Here is an 18,978-nt window from a genome sequence, read left to right as displayed (position 1 = left end):
GCATACAGACTCTCAGGTTTGTTTATTCCTGTAACACTGTATTCGTATGGTTGTACTGTATCCATGCAATTATGCCAGTATGAACGACCTTATTCAGAGGAAGAACATTCCAGATTATGAACCTTATTTATAATCTTTATACTAACACGATTATAGCCTTACTAGGATAGTAACTGTGTAACTATGGGTTTGAAGAAAAACAAACGCCAAAAAACAACCAAACCCACAAAAAAACCCAAACCAAAAATCATACCCTGGTACAGCTGTGCTAAGCGTGACTTCAAGATGTGTGCAGTAGCCCTAACACAATAGAGAGACAGTTTCAGCTGGGGTCTTTCTTCTCTTGTAATGAAACAATAGCAGCTCTGAGAAGTGAAATTTCTGTCGGCAAGATCATCACATGATTTTGACTAATATATACGAATAAAAAAATAAACTTCTTAATTTAATCTATTTCCAAAGCAGAAGTAAGTAGGTGAGTAAATTGCTATTCAGTTTCAGTACTTTTTTTCAGAATTAAATATCTTTTTTGTTGATTGGGACAATTATGGTCAAAAAGCAAACAGTAGTTGCTACTGTCTTCAGCTCTTGAAAATAAACTGCATCAGTTCTGTTGGGTTTATCTAGGTGGGTTGGGTTTTTTCCTTCTAGCAATTTAGATGATCAATAATTACAGTTTTCCTTTGCTGACTAGGGAAAGTGTATTAGAATTTTCCAAGTTCTTGCTGGATTAGTGAGGTACTTGGTAAGTGAGAAGAACTGATTACTGGATGGCAGGCCTTCACAGAAATATTTGAAGTAATTTAATATTAAGGAAAAGGAGAAAAAAGGCTATAACTTAAATAATTACAGAATAACTTGTTGGAAGAAGGGTTCGCCGGAGTCAAGAAGACGCTCAATATGAGTTATGCATCTTGCTCAACTTTATTAGTTTCTAACACTACTTATATAGAACCGATACACATGCATATTCGTAAAGCAGAAATATAATTGGTTAGTAGTCTCCAAACACGCGCGGTTCTCACACCCCTAATTATCATGACTAAAATAAGCATTCTGTCCATGTAGCTAATTGTGTTGCTGTGCTTCAGCCTTGTAGTTTGTTACTCCCTATTTTCCCATACCGGTCCCTATCTTTCTTGGCCCTTTCCCAGCAGCTGTATCTTGTTACAGCCACGGCCTGTTGGCACAACATAATGACTTGGTCTCAGGATTCAAGAATAGCTCAAGGCTACCTTTCTTGTTAACTTCAGCACAGCAACTTCAGTACAATTCTGATTACAGGCCTGTTCTAATACCAGGCCTGGATTGTGCAGATCTTCAGAGATTCTAAGGCCATGCTTCTGCAGCCATTCTTCTACAATAACTTACCAATGCTTTTTTTCAGGAAACTAGAAGACAGAAGAAAACTTTAAAGAAAACTCGGAAGTTTGTTGTTGATGGAGTAGAAGTGAGTGTAACCACATCAAAAATAGTTACTGAAAATGATTCAAAAAGTGAAGAAATGCGATTTCTACGGTAAGTGTTTTTTAAAAGTAAAATTTACAAGAAGTTAGTTCCACTTTGAGTAGTAGAAGGGGGCTAATGATCTTATTTCTGTAATATTTGGGGATTAATTTCACTTACTTTGTTAGTAGGAGGGAATGTAAAGGTTTCTTAGTAAGAAAATCAATGCAAAATAATTCTATTGGACCTAAATTGTAGATGCTTTTTTCATCTTTTGTAATTTTCCACTTCCTTTGTTTTCCCATCAATATTAAGTGTTCTTTTTCATTATTAGACGTCAAGAGCTAAGAGAGTTAAGGCTTCTTCAGAAAGAGGAGCAGAGAGCCCAACAGCAACTCAGTAATAAGCTTTTGCAACAGCGAGAACAGATGTACAGACGTTTTGAACAGGAAATGACAGTGAGTTTCTGGGTTTTCGTGCTCTTAAAATATGACATCTTGACGGAGTAGGCAGAATACTACTACTAGCAGCAATCAGGTGTTTCCTTTTATGACAGCTATGGCTTATGTTCATTCTTATAAATAAATGGCAGTATTTTCCATTGTGGGGTACCCAGCTTGTGTGCTAGAACTCACCTGTTTGTCATGGCCATCCTCTGCGGTGGTACAGCATGTCACTGAACAGAATTTAGTTTTCTAATAAAATACACTGAATTATTTTTACAGAGTAAGAAGCGGCAGTACGATCAAGAAATAGAAAATTTAGAAAAACAGCAGAAACAGACAATAGAGCGCTTGGAACAGGAACACACAAATCGTTTACGAGATGAAGCAAAACGCATCAAAGCAGAACAGGAGAAAGAATTGTCCAAATTTCAGAACATGCTGAAGAACAAAAAAAAGGAGGTAAGAGACAACAATGATTATATAGAAAATAAAGAGTATGGGCATAATGAATGTTGAGTTTAGGTCTCCCAGAAGCTTTGTCAACCTCACGTGTTTTACTGAGTTGTGGAAAGGTTACTAGCAATATTATTCTGTTTTACAGCCTAAAGTGAACTACAAGCAGCTAAGAGTAATATTTAGGTATTGACTTAATCTAGAAAACATCAAGTAAGAAGACACTATTTTTAGTAGAATCTTTAATAAAATACTTTCTTTCAAATAGTAAATAAAGAAAAAGTATTTTCTTATCAATTATGAAAAATATTTGAGATTTCTACTTTAAATGAAGTCAACTATACCTACTTAGTAAATAGTTACCAAATTAGAAATTTGAAGAAAATAATATGGTCATGATTACTACTGAGAACCACTTAAATTCCAGATATTTATTTTTTTGTTAGGAATTTGTAAGATCTTTATTGAACGTGTGCTATTGTTGTTTAGGATTTCTTTATATGAAGTGACAGCAGTTATACAGATTTAGTTTTTTAACTCTAAAAGGAAAGCCAGGAAGGAAAAGACTGGATAACCTTAAATCTTATACAGTTAATTTCATACATGTCATACAGTTAGGGCAAGATGGATAACATTTGTCACTGACACCTTATGCTGTGAATTTGTTTGCGTTAGAGTAAGAGAAGGTGATGTGTTTCCATGTGGATTTTGCATCTTAAAAGCTGTTTTATTTCATTTTCAGATCAATTGTGTAGTGCTCGTTTGTTTATAAATGGCTCCAGTGTTTGCTCTAATAGTTACTAGACTCACAGAGATTTCTTTAGAAATCTGTACTGTCCGTGCTTTTGCATAGAATGATCCTGTAGTCTGAAAGTGCATAAAAAAATATAAGCTGTATTCAGTTTGAACCATATGCTCATATGTAAATAATAATTTTTCTTCTTTTGCGGTACCTCTTGCATTTTTGAGTCTCTCTCTATTTACTGGTGATTGGGTCCTACATGGGAAAGCGGGAATAATTTTATGTATTGCTCTGAGCTAAAAGCAGATCTTTCATGGAAACAGGAATAGCATGTGGTGATTTGGACTCTGTTTGCTGATGATGCTTCCACTATTAAACAAATAGGCATTTGTTTTTGGGTGCATAGTTTCGTATTTAAAGCTTAAAAAGGCGATTTACAGCTTGAAGGAAAATGCAGCTGGTGCTCTAAAACTACCCGTGCTATATTGGAGTGTGCAATGTTGCATTTTTATAATTCTTAAACATAAATAAAACACATCAGTGAATTAACCAATCAATAGTTGAATTAGCCAGGTTATATTTAGAACCGTTCTACTAATCTGGTCTAATTCACCTTGGACTGAAAGATGTTCCATTGCAGCGTATGTGTCATGACGTTTTCTTGAAAACACACTTAATTATTGGTGGGTTTTGCTTTTAAATTCTTCAGAACCAAAGACTTACAACCAATGAATATTTTATTTGTTTGTATGATTATTTTAAGGACATAACCTGTGTAGATGTCATTTATGGTTGGAGACACTAATAATGGCATCTTAGTTTGAGACAGTGTCAGAAATAGCTGGTTTTCAGTGGAAGTTATTTTAAACTTTGAACCATGGTTCACAGCTTTACCGTGAGGTAAATATACTCTGTAGTCCTTTTGCCATAGTGCTTCAAGAAAATACCACTTTTGCCGGTGGTGGTTTTCTTAACTCTTGACTATTCTAGCTGCTGCATGAAAACGTAAGCAAGAGGCTGCCATTTCTGAGAGCTCCGGGCAGCATTTGCATGCAAAAAGAGGCTGGCATATACCTCTTTCCTGCACTGCGCTGGCATACATAAAGCACGTATTGTTCCTTTTCTTTTCATTAAGCTCTTTTCACTAAACTAACATCCCTGCCACTGAAGTAATGCACGTTTCCCAGTACCTCTAGTGCTTGACCTGCATGTCCTATGTTCACGGTAATGCTTGCTGTGGAGAAAAAGTGTTCTTTTCGCCACCTTCTGCATGCTTATATACACTGTAGGTTTTATGTGAAGTGGAGAAAGCACCAAAAGAGCTGAGAAAAGAGCTCATGAAACGCAAGAAAGAGGAGCTTGCACAAAGCCAGCATGCTCAGGTAACAACGGCAGCTTCAAGCTACTAAAATATAAAAGGCAGCAGTATTCACACAGCTTGATGATTTCATTTCTTGTTGTTGTTGAGTGAATATGGAACTTAACTCAAACTAACCCTACGTACTGCTCTCTTTCTTCAAGTACTCCTATATCACATCCCATAGAGTGTAAAAATGTAGGAGCAGCAATTTCCAGGTTTGTGCTGTTACGCATAGTATTTTGTATGCTGTAGCAAAAAAGAATGCTATTTTTCTACAACAGGTTTATTTACAGTGCTTTTTTGAGTGGTAAGTACCCCATAGGTCTGTGAAATTACAAAGATTACAATGACAAATAAGTTTTGAGCAATATGAGTGCAGGGGAGGAAAATGTGCATAGTGTGTAAGCATGAGGTGTCTTGTTCATAGAAACAGAACGGATTAGGTAAAATGAAGTTATGTAAATGCCAAAGTGCAGGTGTATGGAAACTTCACAAGACATCGTCTATAATCGCGTGCCTTCAGACTTGCTGCTTTTACATGACCCACAGCTAGAAAGGTGGCTGGTATTTTAGAAAAAAAGACTGGCTTTATGATGGCCACAGCTTGTACAGAGTGAGTTTGCACCACAGCAGAGTACGTTTGGATTGAGTAACTTAAAGATTAAATGTTTATGTGAGTGACCTAGTAGAAAATAATAGCAACTTTATTGATTATGTGTTTAATTCAAGAGGGGATTTCCCAGGATAGAATACGATTGAATTGCAGCAGTCTCCCCATACCAAGGATATCCATCTCTGAACTTATTAAGCAAACAATTTTAAACCTGAATATTCTTAGTGATTTTAGTGACTTAGTTTGTTTCCTTTGTTGGTTTCAGTTTGTTGAAGTAAGAGAGGTGAAAGAGACAATTTTAAAGGTGAAGTATCCTTACTTGGAATGAAAAATACTAGGCAAGGTAAAAACATTTAGTTTTAGAATATCTGGAAGTTCTGTCAGTGACTACTTTTGCGTGATTAGCCATGACATTTTAAATGTATATTGCTAACAAACAGCAGATCTGATGCCTTTTTTTTTTTTTAAGAACAGAAAGCTATTTCATTATATTATGACATAGGAAGTACATTGTGTCCCACAGGGTGTTGCTCAGGTTATGATTCAGTCTTTTCAGTTGTCTTCATGTACGCTTTTCAACGCACAAATGCAGGATGTAAGTCTTAAAATGCAAAGGAACAGAAGTTTTATTTCCCTCATTTTCTAGATGTGTGTTTTCTCCTTCTGCTCATATGTGCTGACCAATGTCACTGCTGTCTCCAAACTAGTTAGTACAAATTTAGGTATTTATGCACTATTAATAGTAAAAAGATCAAAATTACAGTAGTTATTAACTCTGGGCAAGACACTAAAGTTTCACACAAATGCAATATAACACGTCTCTCTGGTGTTTATTGTTTGTTCAGCACATGTGAGAAACAGTGTGTGACTTCTATGCTGTGTGTGCAGTGAAACCATGTATTTTAAAGACATCCAGGTTGATTTTAAGATACTTACTGGGCAAAACCAAATGGTAATTTAAAAAAGGTGGACTGCCTTGCACTGTCTGCCTTTTAACCATCCAGCGTGTTCTTTAGTAAAGTCCACGACCTTTGTTATATGTGATGCTTGAGTAGATGTGGGAAGTGGAAAGGCCGGAGTGTTTTCTGAAATTGCCTGGTTTATCCTATAGTGTTAGCAGTTATAAAACTTCCTAAGATTTGCCATGTAGGGAGAGCAGCAGTGATCTTTAAATGATTGAGTAAAGCTCAAGCGTAACTGCTCTTTGGCCATGATTGCACCAGAACAGTTTTCCTTCCCTCCACTCCTTCCAAATCAAAAAAATCCTGGCGAATTAAACACCATGTTAGCTGTGTGTCTGCACCCTCATAGTAATAAACTTGTAGATTTCTTATCCTTTTCATCTAGAAAGGGAAACAAACCAGCATTTTTCATCAGTCCGTATATTTGATTAGGTACATCTGACTTAATGTACAGATGTGGCCTTCCAGTTCCTTTTGTAGCCTCATGTCTGTCGCTGTCAACTTACTCCTCTGGTTTTCTGTTACCTGTCTAAGCTTAAGTGCTGTCCGTGGGGAGAGATGGAAGCCTCATCTATTAATAACTTTGTGTGAAGTTGAAAACCAGGATTCTTCTGGTTGTAGTAAAAAGTACTTTTAATGAACATTTAATTCCCTATGTTACTTTTAGCAAGTAGCAGAGGTTCAGTAAAAAAATAAAAATACGTAGCTCAGGACACCTTTCCACTGATCATCTGTAGCCAGTGCTGGTTTCCTGCCTCATCCTGTCTCCCTGCTGACAGATCACCTTCAACACCGCTTTGTTATCTGTAACAGCAAATGCTTCAGCTGCCCACCTTGGCTCTGATAGGACACTGCCATCATCCTTTCTTCTGAATTTTGTGCCATGGTAGAAATACCTGCTTTAATTTCTTGATCTTCAAGAGTGTGTGTGTGCATGCTTGCATGCTTGTAGATGGTCAGTTTTTGGTTTTGTTTGCGGGTTTTTTTTATAGTTGCAAAGAAGAAAGGCAACAGTGTGGCCCTGGGGCATGGGAGGGGGCATATGGGGACTGCATCAGGCAGATGGCAAATCGCTTTGTGAGGAGCCAGCTCAGCTATGGTGTGACAAGCTTACCAGTCCTGCAGAAAGCAGCTCCTGCAGAAGCAATGTGTGTCTTTATAGCAGTCATGCAGAACTCCCAACCTCAATATCTTTGCATTCATGAGAAGATAAAACCACTGGAGACAGAAATCTGAAACCCAACTGTGTAAATAAATAGGTGTTAACTAATCATCCAAAGCAAAATAACCATATATACCTTTGTTTTCTTACATTCATGAATAATTAACCCTTGACATGATGAGATCAACTTTATATTGAGTACTTGTCTTTGCTAGCTTTAAACCTGCAGCTGGTTTTGATGAGAGACAAGAGATGGAATGAATTGCAGATTGCTAGCTAGTTTGTTGCCTTTGGGCTTATTTCTGAAGGTATTATTTAAACATTAAATATTCTCTTACCTACTCTCTACATAGAAAATACAAGAGATGCGTAATTTTATAGCTGAGGTGTGTTAGCTCAGATTTTCATAGATGTATTTATTTTCGTATATAGCTACTGCTGAGAGAACTGGGAGTTTCATTAAAATGTAACATGGTTGGAAAAACACAATTAATTTACCTCTTTTGGTTTTTAACAGGAGCAGGAATTTGTGCAGAAGCAGCAACAAGAACTGGATGCATCTCTGAAGAAAATTATTCAGCAGCAGAAGACAGAACTAGCCACTATTGAACGAGATTGCCTCAACAACAAACAGCAGCTCATGAGAGGTACCCAGCATCAGATTCTTTCTTTAAAAACAGACATTTGTGTTGTATTTTAATAAAACAATAGTCTGTCTTAAAGTTATGAAATCAAAGACCTTCATGACTAATGTAGAAATGTAATAAAAACATTTGCTATGGAGTGGCAAGTATTGTTCTTAAAAGCCACTTGTAGGCCACTTGTAAACTTACCCGAGCAGGTAGACTGGGAAGTATTGTATTGTACTTTCTGAACCAGCCTTCCTCTTTTTTCCAGCCCGTGAAGCTGCAATCTGGGAGCTGGAAGAGCGACATCTACAAGAGAAACACCAGCTCCTTAAACAGCAACTCAAAGATCAGTACTTCATGCAGAGGCACCAGCTGCTTAAGAGGCATGAAAAAGTTAGTGTTGACTTTGACACTTTCTGTTGTGTATTATAATATCTGGTTTTTTTAATCGAGTAGTCTTATGATCTCTGCTGGTAGCTGTTTGCTTGCACAGCCAAGACCCACACAGGTATTTTGAAGCTGTGTATGTTCTGTTGAAATAATAATAAAAAAAAGAATTAATAGTCTTTAACAACTTAGTAGTATGTTGGACATATTTTTCCCTTCTGATTCTTAAAAAAACCCCATCCAACCACAACATCAACCTTTTAAAAATTTTAAAACAACCTATTAAAAAAAACAAATTCTGCTTATACACCAAAACTAGTTTTGGCTTGTGTTTAAACAAATTTACTCATTAGTAAATCATCCTGGAATTAAATGAACAGAATGAACTGGATTAGCTTTTGGGCAAGTAGCTAACAAGTGTCTCTTCATAGCTAAATCCTATAAAAGCCCGGATGACAATGCTTATTTTCCACAAGGCATTTTGGTTTTTATAGAATACAGTAAACAGAGTAGTTTGATTTTTGAAGATGTAAACCAAATAGAGAGATATTATAGGATCTCTTTGGTGATCAGAGCATGAGCAGCCTTGGTTTTGTGTGGTTTGGTTTATCCCCATAATGGCTGTTGCTTTCACCAGCTTTTGCAACAAACTGACCCTTCACAACTGCAGTAGTGGAAGCTGAGTTCCGCAAAAGTTTCTCCCTTTGAATAACATAGACTATTAAAAATGCAAATCAAGAATTGAACAACCACTGGTAAAATACATGTGTATTTGTATTCTATAGGGCATTAGAGAATTTCATGTGGGTTGGGCATGATCCAGAGCTCTCTGGAATAAGTGGAAGACCCCGCCTCCTCTCCATTGATACCGCTAGGGCTGGGACTGGTTGCTGTTGAAAGAGGCTGAATCAAACAGGATGTGTACTGATGAAATGAGATGCAAATAATCTAACAGAATAGTTACTCTAACATTTCCATTTGGTTAACATTTTAGGAAACAGAACAAATGCAGAGATATAATCAACGCCTTATCGAGGAGTTAAAGAACAAGCAAACGCAGGAAAGAGCGAGACTGCCTAAAATCCAGCGAAGTGAAGCAAAGACTCGAATGGCTATGTTTAAGAAAAGTTTAAGAATCAATTCGTTAGCCTCTCCTGATCAAGATCGTGAAAAAATTAAGCAGGTAATTAATTAAAACAGTTTTAATAGTGTAAATACTCAATGTCATATAAATGTGAGGCTGGGATAGAGTGCACTCTCAGTAAGTTCACAGACGGTACAAAACTGGGTTGATGCACTGGGTGAGGTCAGAGGAGGCCATCCTTCCCCCCTGCACTGGTGAGACTCATCTGGAGCACCGGGTTCAGTGCTGGGCTTCCCAATACTGGGAACAGACATGGGTTTACTGGAGTGAGTCCCACGAAGGGCCTTGATGACTGAGGGACCGGTGGGGCTTGCTATAGGTGTTTGGGATACCTGGAGTGCCTCAGCCTGGAGGAGAGAAGGCTCAGGAGGATCTTAGTCATGCGTATAAGTACCCAGCGGGAGGGAGTAGAGAAGGTGGAGCCAGGTGACAGGATGAGAGCCAGTGGGCACAAGTAAAATACAGAAAATCCAACTTAAACATAAGGAAACACTTTTGTAGTGTGAAGATAGTCAGACACTGGAACAGGTCCCCCAGAGAGGTTGTGGAGGTACTTAGAACTCAACTGGACACAGTCCTGTGCAACCTGCTGTAACTGACCTTGCTCTGAGCAGAGGGGCTGATCTTCATTGTTCCTTCCAGCCTCAACTGTTCTGTGATTCTGTGAAATATTTTTAAGAATACTTGATTTTTGTGAGCTTTAGAACTAAAACTGTAGGTACTCACTCATTCTCTAAAAGGGAATGTTGTGAAGAGGTTTAGAAGTCTGCTTTCTACTGATGCATGTAAGTCCCAAATCATGGTTTTGTATGGTGAGCACTGGAAGGATGACAAATCTGGAAAATAGCCTCCCGTAGCTGTGTAACACCAGCCTTAACTGACACTTGCAGCAGCACTGCTGTGTCACTTAGCTTCAGAGGGAGATAATTTCAGGAGTCTGGAAGTGAAATCTGTTGTGTTTTAAGGAAAAATTAGAGTGCAGACAGAGAAATGGAACGATAGACAAAACTGTGAGGGCATTCCCTTTGCAAGAATTCTCAACAAGAAAGAATAAAGAAAACACAGTTATTGTTTAAATCTTTAAGACCCATTCTTTTCAGTTATGCTGTATGTGTTCAGTTACATACAGGGTTTTGACTCAAAATGTTGTATCTAGAGGCACAATATAAACCATCTTCTTATTTTTAATTTTAGTTTGCTGTTCAAGAAGAAAAGAGACAGAAGAACGAGAGACTGGCTCAGCATCAGAAACACGAAAACCAAATGCGGGACCTTCAGTTGCAGTGTGAAGCAAACATCAGAGAACTGCATCAGTTACAGGTTAAAAATAGGTGATACTAAATCAGCATTCAGTGGGAAGACAGGTCAATAACAGATGCAGGCAAAGCAGAAACATCTTTTCCTTCATTTTTACAGATTAATGTATGGGTTTTTAACTTGGCTTCCAAGGGCTTGCAGCATACTGCTTAACCAGATTCATACACTTACATAAAGTAATGAGAAAACATTTTAAATGCAAGAAGAGCATGAACCAGAAGCAAATAATCACTTCTAGAATATCTGTCAAGTTCCCAGTGCTATTTTCTGTAGGCAGCATTTCCTCGTAACCTGGTTTTGCTGAAATGTCATTAACCAGAACAGAGGTAGAGGTAGGCAGCACCAAGCATTACCCACAAGATGTTTGTAGCAGTGCACGGAATGAGATGGCTTTTACAAAGTGCAGGCTGCCATTTGTACGTCAGCTTCTGGAAGGTACTTGGAAGGAATTCTCTTCTTGCAGTAAGGAACTTGTTTTGTCTCTTTTGGTACGCATTTTGTAAAAGTTGCTGCCATATATCAGCGGCCAGATCTCCTTTTCTGTTCAATCGGCTTTTCCCTGTTCCAGGGACACAAGGCAGTTTTAAAGCATTAAATGATCACCTGCTGATAACCTCTGTGTAAAGAAATCTTCCAGTGGCCAATGAAGCTAGTTCTACTCTACACACTTTCGTACGTCCTGCGCAAACAGTCCCTGACTGTGCTGCTAATACGCCTGAGTAAATCCCCAAGTACCGTGGGAGCCTTGTGAGAGTTTCAGCTCAAGTAAAATTGAGCAGATTAGGGCTACTCTGAGCTTCATCAAGAAAAATTGGTCCCTAGCTGCACCCAGGTCTAGCCAAGGGCTTGTCATTTTTTTTTTATTATTTTTTTTTGTTGTTGTTCCTGTGGTTTTGTACTCTGCGTCAGACCCAGCTGGGACTGGAACCCTGGAAACAAGAATGTGGAGTTCAGAGACTGCCATCACCAACTGCTCAAAAAATCAAACATTTGATGTAGCCAAATACTTATTTTTGTTTTCTTACCATGCTTCAAAAGTCCTCAAAGTTAGGCAGGTGCCTGTGAACCTTTCTGAGAGGAATGTGAAGCCGATGTGAGGTTTGATTATCCTTTTCCTTTTTATAGGGCGATTCTGAGGCTGCTCCTGCAAGCGCATTTCTCTGTCTCTAAGCACATTTGTTAGTCTCAGCTCCTTGGCACAAAGCATTGAAATATTTCCAAAAAACAACCTCCTTCGTAATGTAATCGAGTTTAATAAATTATACAAACTGTCTTCAGAAAGCAAAGCAGAAATACTGTGTGACCTCAAAAAGTATTATTAGGCAGTGAAACAGTTTTGAGTAACAGTGTCAGCTGCTGCCTTAATGATACTCAACAGTATATTTGGATTTACAAGTATTTCTTCTCTTAATTGGTTCTGATGGAAAGATCAGCTTTTGATAATGCAGCCTCGTAATGTACTTTTATCTTGTAATTATTCACATCACTATTTACACAGAATAAGCTAATTAAAAAGAATTAGGACAACATATGTCACTGTACAAATGTTGTGTTGCCTAATCTGAATTAGTTTTACATAGGGATTATCTTTATCTTGTTTTAAGAATGAAAAATGCCATCTACTGGTTGAGCATGAGACTCAGAAGCTAAAAGAGCTAGATGAAGAGCACAGCCAAGAACTGAAGGAATGGAGGGAGAAATTGAGACCAAGGAAAAAGGTAAATCACCCATTTATGAATCAGCAAATAATCAAGAGTTGAACCTGGCAAATACAGACTATACAAAAAGCATCGCAGAGTAGGAGAATCGAGCTGCTGTACAGAGCTGCTGTAGTTCACTGAGTAATAAAAGATGTTAAAAAAACTGTGAAAGCTGAGCAAAGGGCATGTGCAACAAAAAAGGCTTGCATGTTATGAGCCTCTTAACCGTGTTGCCTTTTGGAGCACATGTGCATCTTTGCATATAAAACTTCATAACTGGAGGTGAATCTGCTTTTAAGATTGTATTTTGAAGCCAGTTTGTTACTACAGAAATTGAGTGCTAAATAACAGATAGACGGTGGTGGAAGTTGTTTTATATTTTATTTTAAAACGGAGAGTACTAGATTTTCACGCAGTTCCGAGAGTATCCTACAGGCATATTATATTCTGAGCATGCATGTGGTGGTTGTCTTGCAATTTCATAATTGCTGGGTGATTATTTTTTTTTTGTGATGGTGTGTGAAGTTACAATGTTGCGGCAGACAGTATGTCACCAGCGTGTTGGGTTTCTTGTACTTTGCCTTGTAATCCTATGACATTCTGATCTTGGGTTTAGATGCTGGAAGAAGAATTTGCCAGAAAAATGCAGGAACAGGAAGTTTTCTTTAAAATGACTGGAGAATCTGAATGCCTTAACCCTTCAACACAAAGCCGGATTTCCAAATTCTATCCAATCCCCAGCCTTCACTCCACTGGGTCGTAACTCTGGGAACTGTTGTAGGCTTTTTTTCTTATTTGGAATTCTCCATCCTCATTGTCTAACCTGACTTAATCTGCCGTGTACATCAAAGGACCTAGCGCTTTTTGTTTTCAGTGGAGACAATCAGTGTCATGATCAGTTTCTTTACTTCTCTGAATGGAAGAAAAGAACTGTTGGTGTATAATGGTAATGTTATGTCCTTCGGCTGTTTCAAGAATAAGTGGGGGTTTTATCTCCGTCTCAAAAAGGACGTTATCTATGGTTTTGACTTTAAGCCTAAAATATTAATTATACTCCTTCTGATCACAAAAAAATGGTTTCTCACGTGAACATTTAAACAGTATCATATTAGTTCTGCTACTGTGGTTTTAGGTGTCTGATTTCTCCACAGAAGAATTCCACAACTGAAGCTGCCGTGAGAGGTTTAAAATTTTGTAATGCTGAGCAGTGTCTTCAGAGCAAGGACTGAAACTAATCACTCAGAACATGCCAATAATCAGAAAAACCAAGCCCTTATGTTTAAACAAGATTGGTAAAAGCAAAAGCCTTCGCAACTTCTTTAAAAAGAAGCCTCTGGCATAAATTAAACTGAGCTGATCTCCATGACACATTTTGTCCATTAGTTCCATAATGAAATGGGGTGCTAGTTTAATTAATACAGTGCCTGAAACACATAGATATGCTAATCCTGACAACAGGCTTGTGTTTTGTCATTTAAAAAAACAAAACTCCTTAGCATTGTTGTTACTGTACAAAACAAGATTTCTTGCTGCTACTGCCATTTTTGTTGTAAATCCTCACCCTAAAATATTTTGCACTAAAATATGTAAAGGTGAAAGAAATGCTAACTTTAAAATGCACAGTTTATTATTTTCCTTAGCTATTACAGGTGGTTAGTTCTACAAATTGAAAAACTGTAGAATGTATTTTTTAGCAAGCGGTGTGCAAAATGCACGTGGTTTCTCTAACTGTACCTGGAATGGGTAGAGCCATTTTTCTGTTCTTACCAAAGCCTGTTCATTTAAACTCCATCAGGAAAGTGGAGGTGGATGGTCATATTTATAAATAACCATGGCTAAAGTCTGTTTTGATTAGAAGTGTTAGATTTGATTTTTTTATTTTAGTCATTTTATTTTATAGAAAGATTTAAGTTAAATATATAGACAAACTACTTTATGAAGCTGGGATTTTTGCTTTTGTGTTGCCACGTACTAACATAGGCAGTTTTTATTTTTCAAGTTCATAGAAGTACAGTAAGTTATTTACCTGACTGATCTGCAGTGGAAAAAATCTGACGTTTCTTACGTAGCTGGTAGGGAAATACAGCTGTATTAGGTCACTTTTACTGCACTCTTTTTGGTGGTTAAGAGTTTGAGTCATATCAAGGCAGTATTATAAACTGTACTTTGGTATGTCGGAGTTCAATTTGTAAAATAGTGTTAGTATTTGCTTTCTGTCATTTGAGGCCTGACTTTCTAGTCTCTTTGGGTATCAACCGTAAACGTTTTGTTCTGCTAGCTTGCATTAAATGTGCAACTGTTGACCATTACATGACGTTCATTTCATGGGAACGGTATTGCTGCATGTGAATGGACTCTCAAATTAACACAGGACTTTAATCAGGTATGGTTGAAATCTTGGATGCTGAAATCCTTGAATGCTGAACAGATACCTTCTCAATGAAGACACTTAATTTACAGCACAGTAAAAAAATAATTGGAAAAATGCATGTTTTAATTTAAACTTTGTAACGTTTTGATAGCATAATTACTTTAATAGCTAGCCTTAATTTCTGGCATTTTATTCTATAAATGTGTATTGTGTACTGTTGTAAATTCACATACCATATCTGTAGAATGTTATTGCTGAAGGCAAAGTTCTTTAAATCGTTTGTTCAGGAGGGTGAAAAATGGCTTTGAAGGCCGTTCACTTTTTAAGCTCCACCATCATAAATTGACTGTTACTAAAATAACATTAAATAATCTTCATCTTTGTATTTAACAGAATTTGGTTGCAATTTCACATGAAGTAGGCTCAGTGCTTTACTCGGGGAGTAGACAGGACAGGCAGGTGTCCCCTTCTCCATTATCTCTATCTTCATCCTCAGAGGGAAACATTAATCTTCGCCTTACGTTTTTGGCAGTTGCAGTGATAACTTGCTAATATTCATTGGCGTACCGTTTACCTCTGAGTCTTTTAAATCTTTTCTTTGAGGATCCTTTCCACACCAGCCCCTGCCACCTGATCTCATTGTAAATCGTACAAATAAGTAAGGGAGTTCTGTGATGGAGGGATCAAATGTAGTGACTGAAGCCTTAGCGGGTGCTTGGTCAGGTCTCCGGGTGTGGAGCACTGTTACGCAGTTGCAGCTTGTGAACTGTGCTGAGACTTGATAGCGAGTGTGAAAATGGTTTTTCTGGGGATGACAGGAGCCAGCATGGGTACTCACACATTTAGACTGATAAAATTGGTTTTAACTACTGCAGAACACGCAAGGTGTACAATATTCTATCAATATCAGAAAATTCAATTAAAATGGTATTAGTCTCACCTAGGCCTGGAAGGATCTCCTGAGATACAAAATCCAATCTCTTTGCTATCACTGTCACCTCCCTTTAACAAATGTTAGAAGCTCTGTCTCCAGGGTAGTTAGGTGTATTTTCCTTAACCAAAATAATGTACTTTCTCACTCAGTGTTTGGCAGACCTCATTTTCCCCACGTGCCCTTCAAAAGATCCTGACGGCAAATCAGTATTTGCTCACCTTTGCGTTCTACTACATCATAAATACTGTCCACAGGAAAATGAACAAAGGCAATAAAATGCATGAATCGCAGTGCAATATATTGGTTGTCCTCCTGTATTTACAACTGATTTTCACAAAAAACCCTGCCTGCAGGCCCACGGCCTCTGACAGATTCAGACCTCACACCTTGTTCTTCCTGAGCTCTGAAAGCAAATTTCGGCATGTGCTAAGTCAGCTTTCTCGGGATAGGGCTTTGTAAGTACAGGAGCCAGGGGCTCTGCCAGCACCCCAACAGTCGGGAGAGCTCGGCTGTTTGCAGGATCTTGTAGTCCTCTGCTGATGCAACAACCTCAGGTGGCCTTGCTGCCCCCGATCTTAGGAGATTCTGCATCTTGAATAAATTGTGCATCTCACCTGCGCGGGGCTGTGGGGACGGGCTACCAGCCGTGGAAGAAACAGGCTGTGCCTCAGCGCTTGGCCCCCTGGAGTCCCAGCGGAGAGTCCCAGGGGAGCTTTGCTGTTTACTTTGGTGAAGCAGAAATACTGATTCCCATAAACCAGATTTGTTTCTTTTCCCAAGCACTGTGCTGTCTCTGCTGGATACAAGCAGCACGTACAGCATGCTTGAGGTTGCTATGATTGATTAGATAGATCCTGATTTGTTAACACCTTCTGAAAGAAAACCTTCAATTGAATTGACACCTGAATTCAAATTCAGAGGTGGCAGTACCGCGCTGTCCTGACCCGTGTCATTCACGCAAAATGATCTTTTCACATCACTTCTAAAATGCTGACGCTCATTCTGAGCTGCGTCCTTTTTAAACTAAAATTGCATCCATGGGTGTTCAATATCTAATCAATTTCATGGTTAAAAAAATTATTCTTCTGTCCCAGAGGACTGACTTTATTATAACTCCATGCTGCTGAATTTTTTTTTCCTTAATAAATAGGAATCTTAGTACCTTAACTAAGACAGCAGAGCAAAGCAGTAATGCCATTACTTTCATCACACTGTGATGTCTTTTATGACAGCAATATCACATAGGAAGTTTAAGGTGTTTCTCTACCTGGAACAGTATCTGTCTTGCAAGTATTTTAAGGATGCCTTTGGTGTAGGAAAGATTTGAATAAGGTCTTTTGAATTCAGGCACTTAAATCACTTTTAGGTAGCCTGAGTGTCAGAGCTGCTGTGTAGCTGCATCTCCTAGGACCTGAGAAATGCTCATCTTTTGCTGAAAACCAGGGAACAGACTTAAATGTGCAATTAAATTCAGTGCGAGTTGTTGCCGCTGAACTACTGCTTTTTGGTTAATCTGCCATGGGGAAGTGGGGCGAGTTTTTGAGGACAGTGACTATATGGGTATTGAGGAAAGGGCAGGGAGGATGGTCGCTATGTAGGTAACTGGTTTTTATGTTAGCATTTACAATCTGGTTGTTTTACTTCAAAATCTGTACTTCGGGATCTCAGAAGCTTCTTTGTGTTGGTGTGTCCACACACATTTCCCATTCCCAGACTTCTGCCATCTTCACAGCAAATGCAAAGCAAGGTCAGAGAGAATTAACCTTCCTCATTCCCAGGCAGAGCCGAGGCCAGTGTGTCCTGTCATTTCTCAGTCTTACAAAAGATGAGAACAAATAAAGGGAAGGAGAAGACAAAGGAACTTTTACAGTGTTTCTCTATATTGCTTGCAGAGCTTTTAGTTGTTCTCCATCCCCTTTCTCTCACCTCAGCCCTCACACTTTTTCATTTCTGTAGCTGCTTCTGCACGTCTGGGCATTAGGGCAGTCTGTGCCAGGGAAAGAGGACAACCTCCTAAATAAGAACATGCTCCAGACCAGCTTGTGAGTAAGGGCCCATGTGCTTCCACTGTGCTGAAAGCAGAAGGGGGAGGCTGAGCCCAGTGACGCTCCAATCTCCCAAGATCTCTTCCCCAATTACCAAGCTAGACGGTAAAGCCTCTTTCTTACTGCTTATCGATCCTAAAATAACAGAACGAACAGAAACTAGGAAGGCACGTTGAGTGAAATATCTGCGATGTCGAGCTGCCATCCCCCTGTTCTGTGAGAAAGCCAGGCAGGGTGCTCTTCTGTGATGAAGCACACACGTCTGAGGCACCCCCAGCCTTGTGTTGTCCCAGCAGTTTCTTGAATGTTGTGTGTTAACCGCAAACCAGGTTATTTTTGCCTTACAGAAAGCGACCAAAACTCATGAGACGGATGAACAATTGGCAAAGGGTCTCTATGTACAGCTCACGGAAGTGAACTTGCAGTAGCAGCCATACGACGGGAGGAGTGGGGGGGTGTTTTGTCTTATTTTTAGAAGTAATTTGATTTCATGGCTTTCTGTAGAATATTGTAATAATTCTGCTGTAAATACAATAAAATCACAGTTTGCTGAGATGGCCTCTGTTTTGTTGATGGAAAACCTGAATGAAATAGAAGGGATGTTTGAGTGAATGGGACAAATCAGCATTTTTAAAATAACCGAGTGTAAAACGTACTTAACGTTGTGTAACATGTGGCTCCCTGACTAGAACAGCCCAGGGCAGGGGTGCAGATTTAGCACAAACCTGAAAATACAGTTTTCAGTGGCTGCCCTGCCCTGTCAGCAGGAATATAACTTGGGGTTGTAGGAGCTCCAGTTTGTCACCCAGTCCCTGGGACCCCTCGTGGCAGCCACCCTTCCCACTCAGGCACGGGGGAAGGGACGAGGTGTGGCTGTTGGGCAGGGGAGCCCCCCGAGCAGTGGTGACAAACAAACCGAGCTGCTATAGGGCTGCGGTGCCTTGGACCTCTGCTCCCCACCGCTGGTCCTGCCCCACCACACAACCTGCGAGCATGGGGCGGAGGCCTGAGTAGTTCGGGGGTGACTTCAGACATCGGGTAATACAGCTGCTGCACCTAAATACAACAACGTGCAGTATTTTTGTTGTTTTTAAGAGAGAATTAGAAGGAAATGTCTCATCTCAGCAGAGCCAGATGGGGAGTATAAACCACTCAGAGGGATGCAGGCTTTATTGGCAAACACTGCAAGGTGCTGTGCTCGGGAAGTTGACCTGGCTCATGCCGGCCTTTGCTCTAAACTGTCCTCAGCCACAATGTGGGAAGAACA

General features: G+C 39.2%; 1 protein-coding gene across 3 annotated transcripts in view; it reads left to right on the top strand.

The window, feature by feature from the left end:
• The window catches only part of SLK (STE20 like kinase), a 51,402-nt gene extending 33,138 nt beyond the window's left edge, over window positions 1-18,264 (top strand). For 2 of the 3 annotated variants that reach the window (XM_040606054.1, XM_040606053.1), the window contains exons 10-19: window positions 1,388-1,518; window positions 1,781-1,904; window positions 2,172-2,351; window positions 4,377-4,469; window positions 7,702-7,831; window positions 8,082-8,206; window positions 9,195-9,383; window positions 10,539-10,664; window positions 12,266-12,379; window positions 12,978-18,264. In XM_040606054.1, the coding sequence (XP_040461988.1) occupies window positions 1,388-1,518; window positions 1,781-1,904; window positions 2,172-2,351; window positions 4,377-4,469; window positions 7,702-7,831; window positions 8,082-8,206; window positions 9,195-9,383; window positions 10,539-10,664; window positions 12,266-12,379; window positions 12,978-13,124 (1,359 nt within the window). In that variant the 3' untranslated portion in view covers window positions 13,125-18,264. The remainder of the gene's footprint in view (window positions 1-1,387; window positions 1,519-1,780; window positions 1,905-2,171; window positions 2,352-4,376; window positions 4,470-7,701; window positions 7,832-8,081; window positions 8,207-9,194; window positions 9,384-10,538; window positions 10,665-12,265; window positions 12,380-12,977) is intronic. The other variant, XM_040606055.1, reaches the window with a different exon arrangement.
• Window positions 18,265-18,978: the final 714 nt, after the last annotated feature.

The sequence above is a fragment of the Falco naumanni genome, chromosome 9 (assembly GCF_017639655.2).
Source record: "Falco naumanni isolate bFalNau1 chromosome 9, bFalNau1.pat, whole genome shotgun sequence".
Taxonomy (NCBI): Eukaryota; Metazoa; Chordata; class Aves; order Falconiformes; family Falconidae; genus Falco; species Falco naumanni.
This window is presented reverse-complemented; position numbering and strand designations above follow the sequence as displayed.